Source organism: Prorops nasuta, unplaced genomic scaffold, assembly GCF_024137725.1.
Source record: "Prorops nasuta isolate Cenicafe-Biocafe unplaced genomic scaffold, Cenicafe_Pnas_1.2 PNAS00033, whole genome shotgun sequence".
In the NCBI taxonomy this organism is placed as follows: domain Eukaryota; kingdom Metazoa; phylum Arthropoda; class Insecta; order Hymenoptera; family Bethylidae; genus Prorops; species Prorops nasuta.
In genome coordinates, this window is record NW_027116830.1 from 2,543,572 (window position 1) to 2,558,024 (window position 14,453).

Below are 14,453 nucleotides of genomic sequence, written 5' to 3' on the forward strand. Positions count from 1 at the left end.
ATAAAGCTTTCGCGACTAGATCCTTTCCCTTTCCCCTATCAGCGGAGCACATACATATAGGTAGATTCGTGTTAGTATAGCGCTCCGATGGGATCCGAAAGCGCTGATTGGCCAATATCGTGTAGCGCCAACATATGTATGTATAATAGTCCGTTACGAATTCGCCATCGCAACACTCACTAGGTGGCGCATCGAATCGTGATAAAAATGGCCGCTTAAAAAGGAAAACATTAGAGAAAAAGAGATAGTGCAAGTTAGAACAAATAGAATAAATATAATTATTAGGTCACCATTAATGGAATTACTTTTGCAATATGTTCGACACACTAAATATTAATTTCTGTGAAAAATTTTTTCAATGTTTTCCTTTCTAAGTCAGTTCTGAATTCACCACCAGTTGGCGCTGACCTTTGCGTGCGACAGCGAATAGTTGAATACGAGTATAGTATGTATATGTATGTACACACACATATTATGCCGCCGTTAAAGACCCCCCTGTCTGTCCCCCAGTTATTTGTATTGTATAGTGTATGTATACACTGCTACGTGCTGCTTGCTACGTAACAGTTGACAGCTTGTCGCGCAAGATATTACTGAATTGGCTGATAAAAATTCTATTTGTTAATACCAAACTGGCTTTCTTGACTAATTTCAACTTTAAAAGTTTAAACAAAAAAGCGAAACAAATCTCGTCACAATCAAATTATGATATTTTAAATAAAATTCGACAGTAAGTAAAGAATTAAACACTCATTAATTATCGAAAGAAACATTTGATAAAAGTAATTAAGTAGTTTACTGTTATATTTAATTATATATTTCTATTTTTAAACATTTTTTAAATTATAGTCATTGCTGGAAAGTACAGGTTATTTTCCTGCTGCTCCTTTTTTTGTTTATAATTGCATTATTTGTCGCGTACATCTGGTTTGGTACAGTTGACTTTGAAAACTCTGGCAAGAAACTACTTGGACAATATGCCCAGACATCTTCGTGGTTATGCAGGACTTGCATCTATGCCAAATCGACGAAGGAGAACCAGGATGCAGACAGGGATTCAAGTTTCACCTCGTCCAATAATGACTCCCAATCAAGTGGGTACGTATCTCTAAAGATATATTTTCTCACTTCGAGATTGAAATTTGATTGGGCTATTAAATTAAATGTTATTTCACAGGCAGATCATTGTTTGCTACTATTCCATATCGGGAGATCTGAACAAGACGCAGGAGCTCAGTCCGTCGCACATTGACCCTCATCTTTGTACGCATATTATCGTGGGTTTTGCGAGTGTGGTAAATTGCACTCTCAATCTGGGAAATAATTCTTGGGTTTATGGTGCTATATCAGATCTTAAGCATTCCAGGCCCAAGCTAAAAGTCATGGTTAGTGTAGGCGGCATGAATGAGCTCCACCATGGTTTTCCAGAAATGGTCAGAAATCATGCAAATAGGAAAAAGTAAGTTGAATAGGAAAATTAAAAGCTCAATATTTACTTATTAGAAATAACTTTATCTATTTTATTTATTTGTAGGTTTATACAGTCTGTACTTAATGCAACAAAAATCTATAGCCTTGATGGTCTGGATTTAGATTGGGAGTTTCCAGCATGGGCAAGTACAGAAAAACGACAAAAAATTCACTTTGTACAATTGGTCCAAGAACTTAGAAAAGAATTCGATAGGAGTGGACAAAAATTATTATTATCTGCTGCAGTTGCTGCACAGCAAGCTATTATTGATCAGAGCTATAATGTTCCTGAAATAGCAAAGTAAATGACCTGATTAATCTGACCTTATAATGTGCTTTTAAATTATGAATAATTATTTAAAAATAAACTTCTTATTAATTTTTTTTGTTATTTTCAGACATATAGACTTTGTAAATCTTATGTCCTATGATTATCATTTTTATATTTGGTACTACCCAGTTACGGATTTCAACTCTCCACTATATTCACGTTCTACAGAAACTGGGTATTTAACAACATTGAATATGAATTTTTCAGCAAATTATTGGGTAATAAAAGGAATGCCAAAAGAAAAGATAGTTGTTGGAATACCAACATATGGCCATACATATAAACTTGTCAATCCTTCTAATCATGACTTGTTAGCACCAGCAGAGGGATATGGTGAATTAGGAAATTTAGGCTTTGTGCCTTATGGAAATATTTGTGGTTTTATAAAAGGAGGGGCTGTATCAGTATTTAATAATGAAAGCTGGGTACCATTTGCATTTAAAGATACAGAATGGATTTCATATGACGACGAAATTAGTGTTTTTATCAAGGTAATTTAAATAAGAAAGAAAACGAAAAAAAGTTCTCTTGATATTCTTAATGATTTAATCATTTATCAAATTTCAGGCAAGCTGGATCAAGGAAAACAATTTTAAGGGAGCTATGGTATATTCATTAAATTCCGATGATTGGAGCTACACTTGCAATCTTACCGAAGCATTTCCGTTAACTCGTATGATTTTTTCTGTTTTTAATAAAACTTCATCAAATTAAGTATCGACTTTCTTATCTTTTTATCTTTCAAGTATCTTACTCTATTCATAAATATTATAACATCGGTCCTTAAATCTCGCGTTAATCGTTTATATAGTTAATTATATATGATATATGTATAACTCACCTTCTATTTTAATGCGATTTTCATGGATAGTACAAGTTTTACATTCCAAAGAAATGTGATAAAGCAGATAAAATATTTAATTTTCTATTCTTGTGCAAGAGAGTGAAATGGATAAAATGGAAGCTGTTTTCAACTTTATAATATATGTACATAATTATAGTCCTCAGCTTGCTTTGTCGTATAAACTCTTGAATTTATTTGTTATCCTAGTAATTGATTTAGTACTAGAGATTGGCTAAAAAATATCGGTGTGTAAGGAAGGAATTATAATACAAATAGAGTTTGGTTAAGTATTAAATTACCTATCATTAGTTTATTGTATATTTTATATCCACAAAAATGTACAGCTGACAATTACAGTGACTACAAAACTGATTATAATACTACAACTTTTTGCAAAATATATTGAATACAAAAGAAAGAACAAAGATGATAAACAAAGTACATATAACATTTTGCCATTTTTGCGAATAAAAAAGAGTATAATTATAAGTATCATAAAATCACTTTGTTTTCATCAATATAATGTTTAATAAACCATAAAAGACAAATAAGTGCATCATTCCATACCGAAAGAGTTTAAAAATAATGGTTTTTCTTATTCCAGATATAATATTCTGATGTGATTTATATATAATTTAAAGCTTCTGAAAAATACTGACTATAAAATAAACTCATAAATGTCTTGATGTGTGATTATACTTTGTTCCCTTACTTTGACTTTAAATAAACCATTAGAATATCAATGATGTAAGCTTTTCATTACTTTTTAAATTGTAAAAATTGGAATTAATTTAATGTTCATTAGAAACATTTTCATGCTACTTTAAAGACACAATAAAATGTTTAAATGTTCACTACATTTCTGACTAAATTTATTTCCTTTTAAAAGCAACAAGTAATAAATAATCTTCCTAAAAGTGGTGATAGTTAAACATTCAACATTCGGCAGCAGCACTTTTTTTAAAGGTCGTAAACCATAAATCATTATTACGCGATACAAAAGCTGGGTGAAATCATTGACAAACATTTGTCATTAAAACTCTCATGCCACATCTGTAAAAAATGGAATAATAACTTAATATAGATGTATTTTATTTATAATAAAGCGTGTTGATTTCACTAAACCTTATTTGTAACTTTTACTGCAATTAACAATGCAATCAGCAAAAGAAGAAAAAAAAAAGAAAATGATGCAGCATGCTCATAGAACATTATCAGTTATATACAGCGATTACACTGAATTTGAAAATTCGGAGCTCTCCACGTAACTCTGTGACATTTTAAATTGATTCTAAGAATCATTAAACTCATATGGTTTTACTAGAAAATTTCAAAAATCAGAAATTGATTATCACAAGCTTCTTGCCCAGCCTCGTACGGTCTGTACAATCATTTGTGTATAAAAATAAAATTATATTTTTTAATTACAATGAATTCAATTTGGTCACAAAGTTTTATACAAATTACTCTTGTTTGAGAAAATCCGATTAAGGCTGTTCTATACATGGTTTAGGTTTAGTGCACAATGTGTATATTACAGAACAATTAGTAAATGTTTATTGAAAGAAATTTGTGTTTCATTCAACAAGTTACCCACAATCGAATAAAAGAAAATATAAGGGCTCTCGAGTGAATTAAATCCGCACAATTTATGGGCAACATTATTTTTAAAGTGAAATATGTTTTCTCCTTTTAATTATCCATTCTCCTGTATTCTATAAAAGCGTATTACTATAATAGTCATTGCTCTTAATTCAAGCTAGGATTTCTTTCACAATCCCATTGGATCTCTATCCTCGGCCATTTAGTCTGTAAGATTGTCAACATCGAATTGCCATCTAGAATACATTTTACATTGCACTCTAGCAACACTGCCTGGCCCTTATGATACATAACTTTATTTTGTGGGTTGCTACGCTCCAGTCCATTGTAATGATATAAATTGAATGTATCTGGACACATGTAAGATTCTTCAGGAAAAAATTCTTCCATGAATGATGCCAACAGAATTATCCCTAGTGATTCGTTGTCCAGTTTCTTTCTCATTATGTCAACACTAAAAAAGAAAATACAATTACATTGACAGCCTGATTTAATTGCAAGCAGTAGCCTTCAATGAATTTACTCACTATTCGGCATCCGCGACTAGGCCTAATTCTGAAAGAACGTCTTGCAATAAATTAGCTGATATAAATTTATTTCCTTCAGGATCAAATTTTTTAAAAATTCTCCTTGCTTGTTCAGCTGGTGTCTCAGGGCTAACTAGCAGTCTTTCATTAGAAAAAAGCACAGTTAAATGTGTTTCTGAACCTAACACCCAAACAGGATGCGAAGGGTTCTTCAAGAATGTCCCTACTTCACAATATCTCAAATGTTCTAAAAGAGTGAGAAATCCAACAGTATTTTGTTTATCTATGCCCCTTAATCCTGGAAATAAAAAATATTAGGGCATGGATCATATTTTGGTTATTTTAAATCTTCATGTAATTTTTTCATTTTCTTACTAAGTCCTCCAATGTCTTGGTCATGATCCCATACATGACTTACTGCCTTTCCAGTTAACATTAAATTGATTAAACTTTGACTGCCATAACCATATGTAGAATCAATCATTGGTTCTGTTGTATCAGACATTTCTGCCGTTATTCTCAGCGTTCCTTTTGTACAAACAACTGTATATAATAGAAGTAAAACTCCATATCGATCCTTCAAAATATTAATTCTGCTTTTAAAAAATTGCTCCACTTCTTCAATGCTGCTTGTAGTAAATATCCTGAAAGTAAATGAATTTTTCAATTATCTTATATTATCTAATAGTTGCAGTATTTTCTTTTGTGGTTACCTTAAATGAGAATGAAATGAATTTGATTCTACAGTTTTTTCTTCTACAAGTGTACTAGTTCCTGTATTACTTTCATTAACTATTTGAGAGGCATCAGCTGATTCTGTGATGTTAACGTCTACAAGCTCCTTATTAGAGGGAGAAGGTTTTGACTCATTTGTATGCACTACATAATACTCTGGACTTTGACCGTCGGCAGCTTGAGTAATAATTTCAGACATAGCTTTAACAAGTAACTGATCCCGTTCCTCATCATTAATATCTTTCCAAAGTAGCGAGTTACTTTCCAATAACAATTGTTTTAATATAAAAGCTTGAACTGGCGCTATTACTGCGCACGGCCCTCCCTCTGCTTGCACAAGAGCTGTAGGCTCATCATTACTAAAGTAAAAACCTGGAAAGCAGGAAAAGCATTTCTTATTGAGAGATTACTTGACAGAATGTTAGTACAGAAATTTTTGCAAACCTACGAGAAATTTGATGTAAAAATCGAATTTACCTTGAGCCCATCGTTTAAAAACGTCCTCTTTTACAGACGTACCCCACAGTAACGTTTTAATATTCTGTACGTACTCTGCATCCCTTGTGGGGACATTTTCTGCCATTATCATTAAAAAGATAAGGATTTTACGGGAGGTTAAAACGCACCGTGGTACTCGATCCTATTTAAAGCTACTCATAATAATTAAAACTTTTTGAGAAGTCGTTAATTTTCATGTGCCAAGTACATATAACGGATAAAAAGGAAGTATTGATAACCTATTTCGCGAGAACGACAACTGCCTTGTACGCCGCCATTTTGAAAATTTTCTAATCAGGCAAGCCTTATATCCAACATAACAAGGAGAAATCTGAAAAACTGCCAATAAAGAATTTGTACTTTTAGATTTTTGCAGTTACATATAAGTCTGTTCTTTTTCACTTAGGGCCAATGTAAGATGGAAAGCAGCATTCCCAACAAAAAAAAAATTAACCTGAAAAAGGTCAATTTGCGTTGGCAGCCGTGCGAAGTAGCTACACTACAAGTTCTGTTTGCTGATTACGGCTGACTTGTACGATTAAGTAGTATAAGGTTTAGGTAAACACAAATTTGACAGGTCAGCTCGATGGTTATGTTCAAATTTATTTCAGATAAGTATAAATTAATCTTTATGTATAAAATGCATTGACGCGCGATACTTTGTGAGAAATATTATTGTTTACAGGTATTTAAATTGATTCTGTTTCGTGGGCAAAGGCAATTTCGGAAGTTAAAACCTAAATAAAGATTTGATCACCAGGAAATAAGATACAAGCTCACAGACATATACTGTCTGGGATGGCAAAGATTCATCTTTCAGGGCTGTTTTAATGGATATACCATAAAAGTATTTATCCCTATCAATGAAATTACCACTAGTAGACTTTATTCTCTGCTCTGTTAATCTATAGAGATGCAAAACCAACAATGTACACATAATTATATTGGCACTTTAAATTCTTTCAGGTTAGTTTTAAATTAATAGCAGGCTTAAAAAACATGACTTTCATGGTTAATAATGTCGATCTTCATTATGTTACTGTAATTCAGAAAACTGTGTTGCTTCCGCCTTAATACCAAATTTATCACTATGATGTAGGAAACGTACAGACCACTTAGCTCTTGTAACTTGGAACTGCGGATAGTAGTCTTTTGATAGCTTGTGATCCAAAGATCATCCTTGGCCCATTTTACACAGAATATGGATGGCAGTATCTCCTATTCCAAGAATGAGGTTTGCGTAAAGTGTCTGTGATGCAAAGACGATGGAAAAACTGTTTTGACTGTGGATTCTCATCGTAAAACTTATCATATCCTTGAATTTAAATAACTTCTGAAAATATGACCACATCATCCTTTAAAATTTGTTTCTTTGACAAATTAGTCAATTTTCATTAATTTTACAGATTTCAAGACCAGCTGATAATGTGGTTCAACGTTACTGAAGCTGTTAGGCTCACGCTATTAAATGCAGCGGTTCAAGTCATTCACCTATGGAATCTACAAAAGTACTGTCTGGTAAGAAGTATTTTTTGCAAGATGTGACTTAAGGACACTTCGAAATTCACTGCTGCTTTGGGAACATCGATAAAGATTTCGTCACTTCTGGTAGCGAAGGTATAACTCGCTTTAGGATCGTTTTAATTAATTAATGTAGACACATAAATTAATCTACATTCTTTATGATTTCTTTCTTAAATCTTTGTCTTTTTAGGTCATAATGTGTATGTGTTGCACATTAAGATACAACTGCCAGCAACAGCTTTAACAGGATACAGTAGAACTGTAAATTGTGTTGAATGGAATCCTGTATAATATCAAACGACGACAACACTGTCAGATGACGGAACAGTTAGAAGTAATAAATTACTATATGATAATAAAATAGCGTGGGAAAAGCTATATTTTATATTATTTGCTTTGATAGAGCCTACCACTGATAAATTCATTGATTACGTTTTCCAAAATGTAGCACATATTACATGTCTGATAAGTTTCTGGATAGAGTAAAATAATATAGTCAAATTCAACCAGATATACGAATAGACTGTCGTACAAGAAATCTCAAGTCTCATATATTAGTAACTATATAAACATATAATAACAATTATGAATATACATTTAACGATATTGTATTTAATAGAGATATTATAGAAAATATACTTTTCTTATCGCATATCAAACTAAACGATTATATTTATTGTAGATAAAAATGCGTTAAAGTTCTTTATGAAACATTTGGTTTTTAAGCTTTTAAACAGTTAATATAATTATTTCTTATTCAGCGCAGACATGATAATAAATATTTGTAAATAAAAATATTTTCATCTCAATATGAAAAATGATTATAAGGGGAAGAAAAAATTATACAAGGTATTTTAAAGAATTTTTGCTTGTTTTTAAGTTTAATTAAATCATAGTAATTCTTTATATAATTTATATTACAGAATAGACTGATACGGTTATTTCTTTATATATAAAATGTAGGTTATTAAAATTTTTTATAATTATAACAATTGTAGTGTCAACATCAACTATATTGAAATTCTGTTATGTTATAATCTGAAATAATAATACTAATTAAAATAGATATACATTTATATCAGTATAGTTTTCTGTAATGTTAATAATTACCTCTCTCTATTCAGTCTTTTCAATTTTTCTTCCGCCTCTTTAATTTGTAACTGGGCTTGTACCATTTGGATTTTTAATAATTTTATTTTGTTTTCTTCTTTTTCTATTTTCTTTTCTAAATATTTATTATACAATTCTGACTGGGGTGTTTTCCTATTATTGGCGAAAGTTGCGTTTTCCCGAATTTGGCGAAGGGGTTCGCTTATTTTTTTTTTTAACAGTCCTGTACCTTCTGCACTGCCCCACGAAGCTATTTCGCTATTCTCTATTAAAGTCTGCAATAAACAAAAAACTAAATATAATCATATATATTATTATGCGAATATATATGTATGTATAATATAACTATATATACATACAGCAAAAACATCGTCAGGATCATCTATCCTTTCCTCTTCTATTGCTGATTCCATCAATAATTTACCGACATTGCTGGTTGATGTGGACGGTAGAGTATCGCTGTCGTTTTGATGTTTAAGGGTTACACCCATGGCAGATTTTCCAATAAGCGATGTAATTTTCTCCAAAAAGGGATCATACACTGGAGCTACTGATTTTCCACCGCCTAAAAAAAAAAAAAATTGAATGTTAAAAATTAAATTCATTACTTTTAATAAAGAAACATAATACCTGTTTTATAGAGTTCACTCCTTGTAGCAGCTTTATATTTTCTTGCTTGTAGCTTCATATGGGTCCAGCTGGATTTAGGACATATTTTTTCCCATTGCCCACCTATCTTTTCTTTCACCTCAGCCCGAATTTTTTGCCAGGCTTTTTCTTTCTGGGCTAATGTATTGCCATTTGTCATTTTATTTTCAATAATTTTGAAATATTTTTCAATTATTGACAAAAATTTTTCCTTGTTTTCGCTTGAATTACTCATCTGAGGAGGAAATGTATATTATTTAAAAGTAATATGGAGATAAATATTTTAAAATATTTGCATTTTTGCGATTGTGTACTTACTTTTAATGGATAACAAATTAACAATGTTTAAACCAGCACGTAGCGTACTTGATCGTCTCCTCTTTCTTCTTTTGATTTATTTATAAATTGAAGGTAGTTGTTATAACAGGAACAAATTAATATGCGTTGCTATAGAGTTTTCACAATAACAGATTTATTTTATGACAGTGAACAATAACTGTATTGTGGCAGAAATGAATGCAAATGGTCGAAATGTTGCCAATGCACGTAATCGAAACATTTTTCGAAGATGCAACTACTTCGTATTATTAAATGATAGAGAATTCCAAAGTCGTTTTCGTTTGACAAAAATACAGTTTCAAGAAGTTTTGCAACAAATTGAGCCTGCTATCCGTCAAAGAAAAATGTACGTAAAACAAATAAATTGAAAATGATATATATGAATGAAATTGTTATAAAACAAATTAAATTGAATTGTTAAACAATGATCATAATATATATTTAGTAGACTATAATGGAGACGATTAATATTTATTCCTAATAACCCAAAATGTTTAAATTTTCATTTTCAGGAAGAGTGAAATTCCACCGGTTATCCAATTGTTAGTAGCCATTAGGTTTTATGCGACAGGATGCTTTCTGCAAGTGGCAGCTGATTTTTGTAATATTAGTACAAAATCTGCGCAAATAATAGTGCATAGAGTATCAGCTGCAATTGCTAATCTATTTCATCTTTATGTATCATTACCACGAACAGATGAAGACATGATACAAACTGCCAAAGATAATTTCTTAATATCAGGAATGATAAGAATTATAGGTGCAATCGACTGTGTCCATGTACGCATAAGATCATATGGTAAGATTTTAGCATACATATTAATTGAAGCGCTTTTTGTCTTCAGTGCATTTTTTGCCTGGTTTGAACTAGCGGAATTACTTGTAACAATTTTTTTTAAGATGGTCTGATCATCAAAAGCCGTCTGTATTTTTTTAATTATAGCTAAGGCAAGTCTCGTTTTCCAAACGAGATTCGATCAATGGCTGACAAATATTTTGCAATCTGAAATTGCTTTTCAAATTCAGTGAACAAATTCATTATATGCACATACATATATAGATATTGTTTAAAAAAAATGTTTACAATACATTATTTGTTGTTAAATGAGTCTACTTTTGTATATGATTTATAGGAGGCGAGGATGCAGAGCTTTGGAGAAACCGAAAAGGATTTTTTAGTATAAACGTTCAATGCGTGGTGAACAGCCATCTGGAGATAATGGATCTTGTCGCAAGATGGCCAGGCTCTGCACATGATTCTACTATTTTTAATAATAGTAGACTCAAACACCGTTTTGAAAATTTTGAATGCGGAAATGGTTTGTTAGTGGGAGACCGTGGTTACCGTAACGAGCGGTACTTGATGACCCCACTCGCTAATCCGCACACACCGGCAGAAGTTCTTTTTAATGAAGCCCACATTAGGACCCGCTGCATGGTAAGCAATATAAATATATTCAATGTAATGCAGCTTCAGTTTTTAAGTTAAAAATGGAGTAAACAAATAGTATGGAAACCTCTGTATATCTATACTGGCACCTTATACAAGGTGAGGCACTTAAGCCGCCCCAGAGCGTAAATACAAAAAGACGCGTATCTCTGTAACTATAAAAAATATCCAATTTTTGCATAGCACCTTTTCGAAACTTCCTGTTATTTGCTTTCAGAAAGGTCATATGCGAAAATTGAATATCTCTTATAGTTAAAGAGAAACGCGTCTTTTTGTATTTACACTCCGGGGCGGCTATATATATTTAAAGTTTTTATTTTATATTTCAGGTGGAAAGATGTTTCGGCATTTGGGGACGTACATTTGCTGTTCTTACTATTGGTTCACGATTTTTAACCCCAGAAAGAACAATAAATGTAATTTTATCCACTGCAGTTTTATTTAATATTATAAGGCGTGACAAAAAAGTTACGCGAGGCGGATTACAAAATTATCTACAAATACCGGAGGTATTTTCATCGCCCACAAATGATGACCGCCACTTTTTAATTAATAATTATTTTTATAGGTTTGTATTAGTTTCATCCTTATAATATATATATATATATATATATACATACAGGCAGCTTAATTATTTAGTAAAATAGGTTGAAACAACTACATCAAGATGAGAATAAATTTAATCTGAAATATTTATTATTCTCAAACTAGTTATACCTAAGTTATTTTAAGTAATAATTATATAAAAAATTATTTTATAATAGTTTAAAATACATTTTTTTTCCAGATTAATATAAGAAAAATCCCGAAAAGGATTTACGTGCTATACGCAAAAGAAAATGAAGGGATATCAAATTACAAATATTTATTATCATGTCTGCGCTGAATAAGAAATAATTATATTAACTGTTTAAAAGCTTAAAAACCAAATTTTTCATAAAGAACTTTAACGCATTTTTATCTACAATAAATATAATCGTTTAGTTTGATATGCGATAAGAAAAGTATATTTTCTATAATATCTCTATTAAATACAATATCGTTAAATGTATATTCATAATTGTTATTATATGTTTATATAGTTACTAATATATGAGACTTGAGATTTCTTATACGACAGTCTATTCGTATATCTGGTTGAATTTAACTATATTATTTTACTCTATCCAGAAACTTATCAGACATGTAATATGTGCTACATTTTGGAAAACGTAATCAATGAATTTATCAGTGGTAGGCTCTATCAAAGCAAATAATATAAAATATAGCTTTTCCCACGCTATTTTATTATCATATAGTAATTTATTACTTCTAACTGTTCCGTCATCTGACAGTGTTGTCGTCGTTTGATATTATACAGGATTCCATTCAACACAATTTACAGTTCTACTGTATCCTGTTAAAGCTGTTGCTGGCAGTTGTATCTTAATGTGCAACACATACACATTATGACCTAAAAAGACAAAGATTTAAGAAAGAAATCATAAAGAATGTAGATTAATTTATGTGTCTACATTAATTAATTAAAGCGATCCTAAAGCGAGTTATACCTTCGCTACCAGAAGTGACGAAATCTTTATCGATGTTCCCAAAGCAGCAGTGAATTTCGAAGTGTCCTTAAGTCACATCTTGCAAAAAATACTTCTTACCAGACAGTACTTTTGTAGATTCCATAGGTGAATGACTTGAATCGCTGCATTTAATAGCGTGAGCCTAACAGCTTCAGTAACGTTGAACCACATTATCAGCTGGTCTTGAAATCTGTAAAATTAATGAAAATTGACTAATTTGTCAAAGAAACAAATTTTAAAGGATGATGTGGTCATATTTTCAGAAGTTATTTAAATTCAAGGATATGATAAGTTTTACGATGAGAATCCACAGTCAAAACAGTTTTTCCATCGTCTTTGCATCACAGACACTTTACGCAAACATCATTCTTGGAATAGGAGATACTGCCATCCATATTCTGTGTAAAATGGGCCAAGGATGATCTTTGGATCACAAGCTATCAAAAGACTACTATCCGCAGTTCCAAGTTACAAGAGCTAAGTGGTCTGTACGTTTCCTACATCATAGTGATAAATTTGGTATTAAGGCGGAAGCAACACAGTTTTCTGAATTACAGGAACATAATGAAGATCGACATTATAAACCATGAAAGTCATGTTTTTTAAGCCTGCTATTAATTTAAAACTAACCTGAAAGAATTTAAAGTGCCAATATAATTATGTGTACATTGTTGGTTTTGCATCTCTATAGATTAACAGAGCAGAGAATAAAGTCTACTAGTGGTAATTTCATTGATAGGGATAAATACTTTTATGGTATATCCATTAAAACAGCCCTGAAAGATGAATCTTTGCCATCCCAGACAGTATATGTCTGTGAGCTTGTATCTTATTTCCTGGTGATCAAATCTTTATTTAGGTTTTAACTTCCGAAATTGCCTTTGCCCACGAAACAGAATCAATTTAAATACCTGTAAACAATAATATTTCTCACAAAGTATCGCGCGTCAATGCATTTTATACATAAAGGTTAATTTATACTTATCTGAAATAAATTTGAACAGAACCATCGAGCTGACCTGTCAAATTTGTGTTTACCTAAACCTTATACTACTTAATCGTACAAGTCAGCCGTAATCAGCAAACAGAACTTGCAGTGTAGCTATTTCGCAGGGCTGCCAACGCAAATTGACCTTTTTCAGGTTAATTTTTTTTTTGTTGGGAATGCTGCTTTCCATCTTACATTGGCCCTTAGTTACTGCACTAGTGCATATACATATATTCATAGATTTGCTTTCCAAAATTAAGCTGAAAATCGATCTCCTTCAGGCCTGCTTTACCGACACTACAAGTCAATGAACAATTAGAGTTAAAATTCAAATGCGAAGCAAATTGAACAATCGAGCGTTTGCTGGACAATGTGCCAGTCCTAACGAGTCAAACGAACTTAAAAACACTCAAATTAGTTGAAAAATAACGCTGTACCATTGTGCTGCTTTCTTGAAGAGAGGTTACTTTTGGTTATTTCCACTTCAAGAACGCGGGACAGTGGTACAACGTTATTCTTCATCCGATTTGAGTGTTTTTAAGTTCGTTTGACTCGTTAGGACTGGCACATTATCCAACAAACGCCCGATTGTTCAATTTGCTTCGCATTTGAATTTTATTAAACTAATTGTTTATTGACTTTAACTGTCGATAAAGTAGGCGTGAGGGATCCCGTTAAACCCCACGTGGTAGCCTCACCGAGAGACAGACCGAGGCCCGAATTTATAAACGAAACTTAAGCTTAGCACGGTCTTAGATAAGATCAATTGTCTCACTTTAACCTTCAATACAGTGCCAAGCTCGATCTGGCTCGATC

The 14,453-nt window shown here is 31.8% G+C and overlaps 4 protein-coding genes and 2 long non-coding RNA genes across 8 annotated transcripts; 3 read left to right on the plus strand and 3 right to left on the minus strand.

Moving 5' to 3' along the window:
* Window positions 1-243: 243 nt before the first annotated feature.
* Window positions 244-2,526, plus strand: Cht11 (Chitinase 11). Its single transcript, XM_066743775.1, has 6 exons — window positions 244-730; window positions 850-1,098; window positions 1,178-1,459; window positions 1,535-1,771; window positions 1,869-2,292; window positions 2,369-2,526. Exons 1-6 carry the CDS (start codon window positions 531-533, stop codon window positions 2,513-2,515), a joined length of 1,539 nt encoding a protein of 512 aa, XP_066599872.1. The 5' UTR covers window positions 244-530; the 3' UTR covers window positions 2,516-2,526.
* A 1,856-nt stretch (window positions 2,527-4,382) lies between these two features.
* LOC136783541 (ubiquitin carboxyl-terminal hydrolase MINDY-3 homolog) lies at window positions 4,383-6,300 on the minus strand. Its single transcript, XM_066743779.1, has 5 exons — window positions 5,987-6,300; window positions 5,488-5,881; window positions 5,150-5,418; window positions 4,775-5,072; window positions 4,383-4,701 (listed from the first exon to the last, which is right to left on the minus strand). The coding sequence occupies exons 1-5, from the start codon at window positions 6,096-6,098 to the stop codon at window positions 4,395-4,397; spliced, it is 1,380 nt and encodes a 459-aa protein (XP_066599876.1). The 5' UTR covers window positions 6,099-6,300; the 3' UTR covers window positions 4,383-4,394.
* Window positions 6,301-6,525: 225 nt separating this feature from the next.
* LOC136783411 (uncharacterized) lies at window positions 6,526-8,279 on the plus strand. 2 transcript variants are annotated; one of them, XR_010824267.1, is made up of 3 exons: window positions 6,526-6,973; window positions 7,058-7,624; window positions 7,722-8,279. It is a non-coding gene; the product is annotated as an uncharacterized lncRNA (long non-coding RNA). The 2 variants fall into 2 exon arrangements; XR_010824266.1 differs by having other exon boundaries at window positions 6,528-6,973; window positions 7,107-7,624.
* Window positions 8,280-8,461: 182 nt separating this feature from the next.
* Window positions 8,462-9,449, minus strand: LOC136783395 (uncharacterized). The gene is made up of 4 exons (XM_066743514.1): window positions 9,272-9,449; window positions 9,001-9,206; window positions 8,642-8,916; window positions 8,462-8,569 (listed from the first exon to the last, which is right to left on the minus strand). The coding sequence occupies exons 1-4, from the start codon at window positions 9,447-9,449 to the stop codon at window positions 8,563-8,565; spliced, it is 666 nt and encodes a 221-aa protein (XP_066599611.1). The 3' UTR covers window positions 8,462-8,562.
* Window positions 9,450-9,801: 352 nt separating this feature from the next.
* LOC136783396 (putative nuclease HARBI1) lies at window positions 9,802-11,474 on the plus strand. Its single transcript, XM_066743515.1, has 4 exons — window positions 9,802-9,974; window positions 10,141-10,427; window positions 10,762-10,984; window positions 11,408-11,474. The coding sequence occupies exons 1-4, from the start codon at window positions 9,802-9,804 to the stop codon at window positions 11,472-11,474; spliced, it is 750 nt and encodes a 249-aa protein (XP_066599612.1).
* Window positions 11,475-12,034: 560 nt separating this feature from the next.
* Window positions 12,035-13,595, minus strand: LOC136783407 (uncharacterized). Of its 2 annotated transcripts, none has more exons than XR_010824263.1 (3): window positions 13,280-13,595; window positions 12,629-13,146; window positions 12,035-12,531 (listed from the first exon to the last, which is right to left on the minus strand). It is a non-coding gene; the product is annotated as an uncharacterized lncRNA (long non-coding RNA). The 2 variants fall into 2 exon arrangements; XR_010824264.1 differs by having other exon boundaries at window positions 12,629-13,195.
* Between the last annotated feature and the right edge of the window lie 858 nt (window positions 13,596-14,453).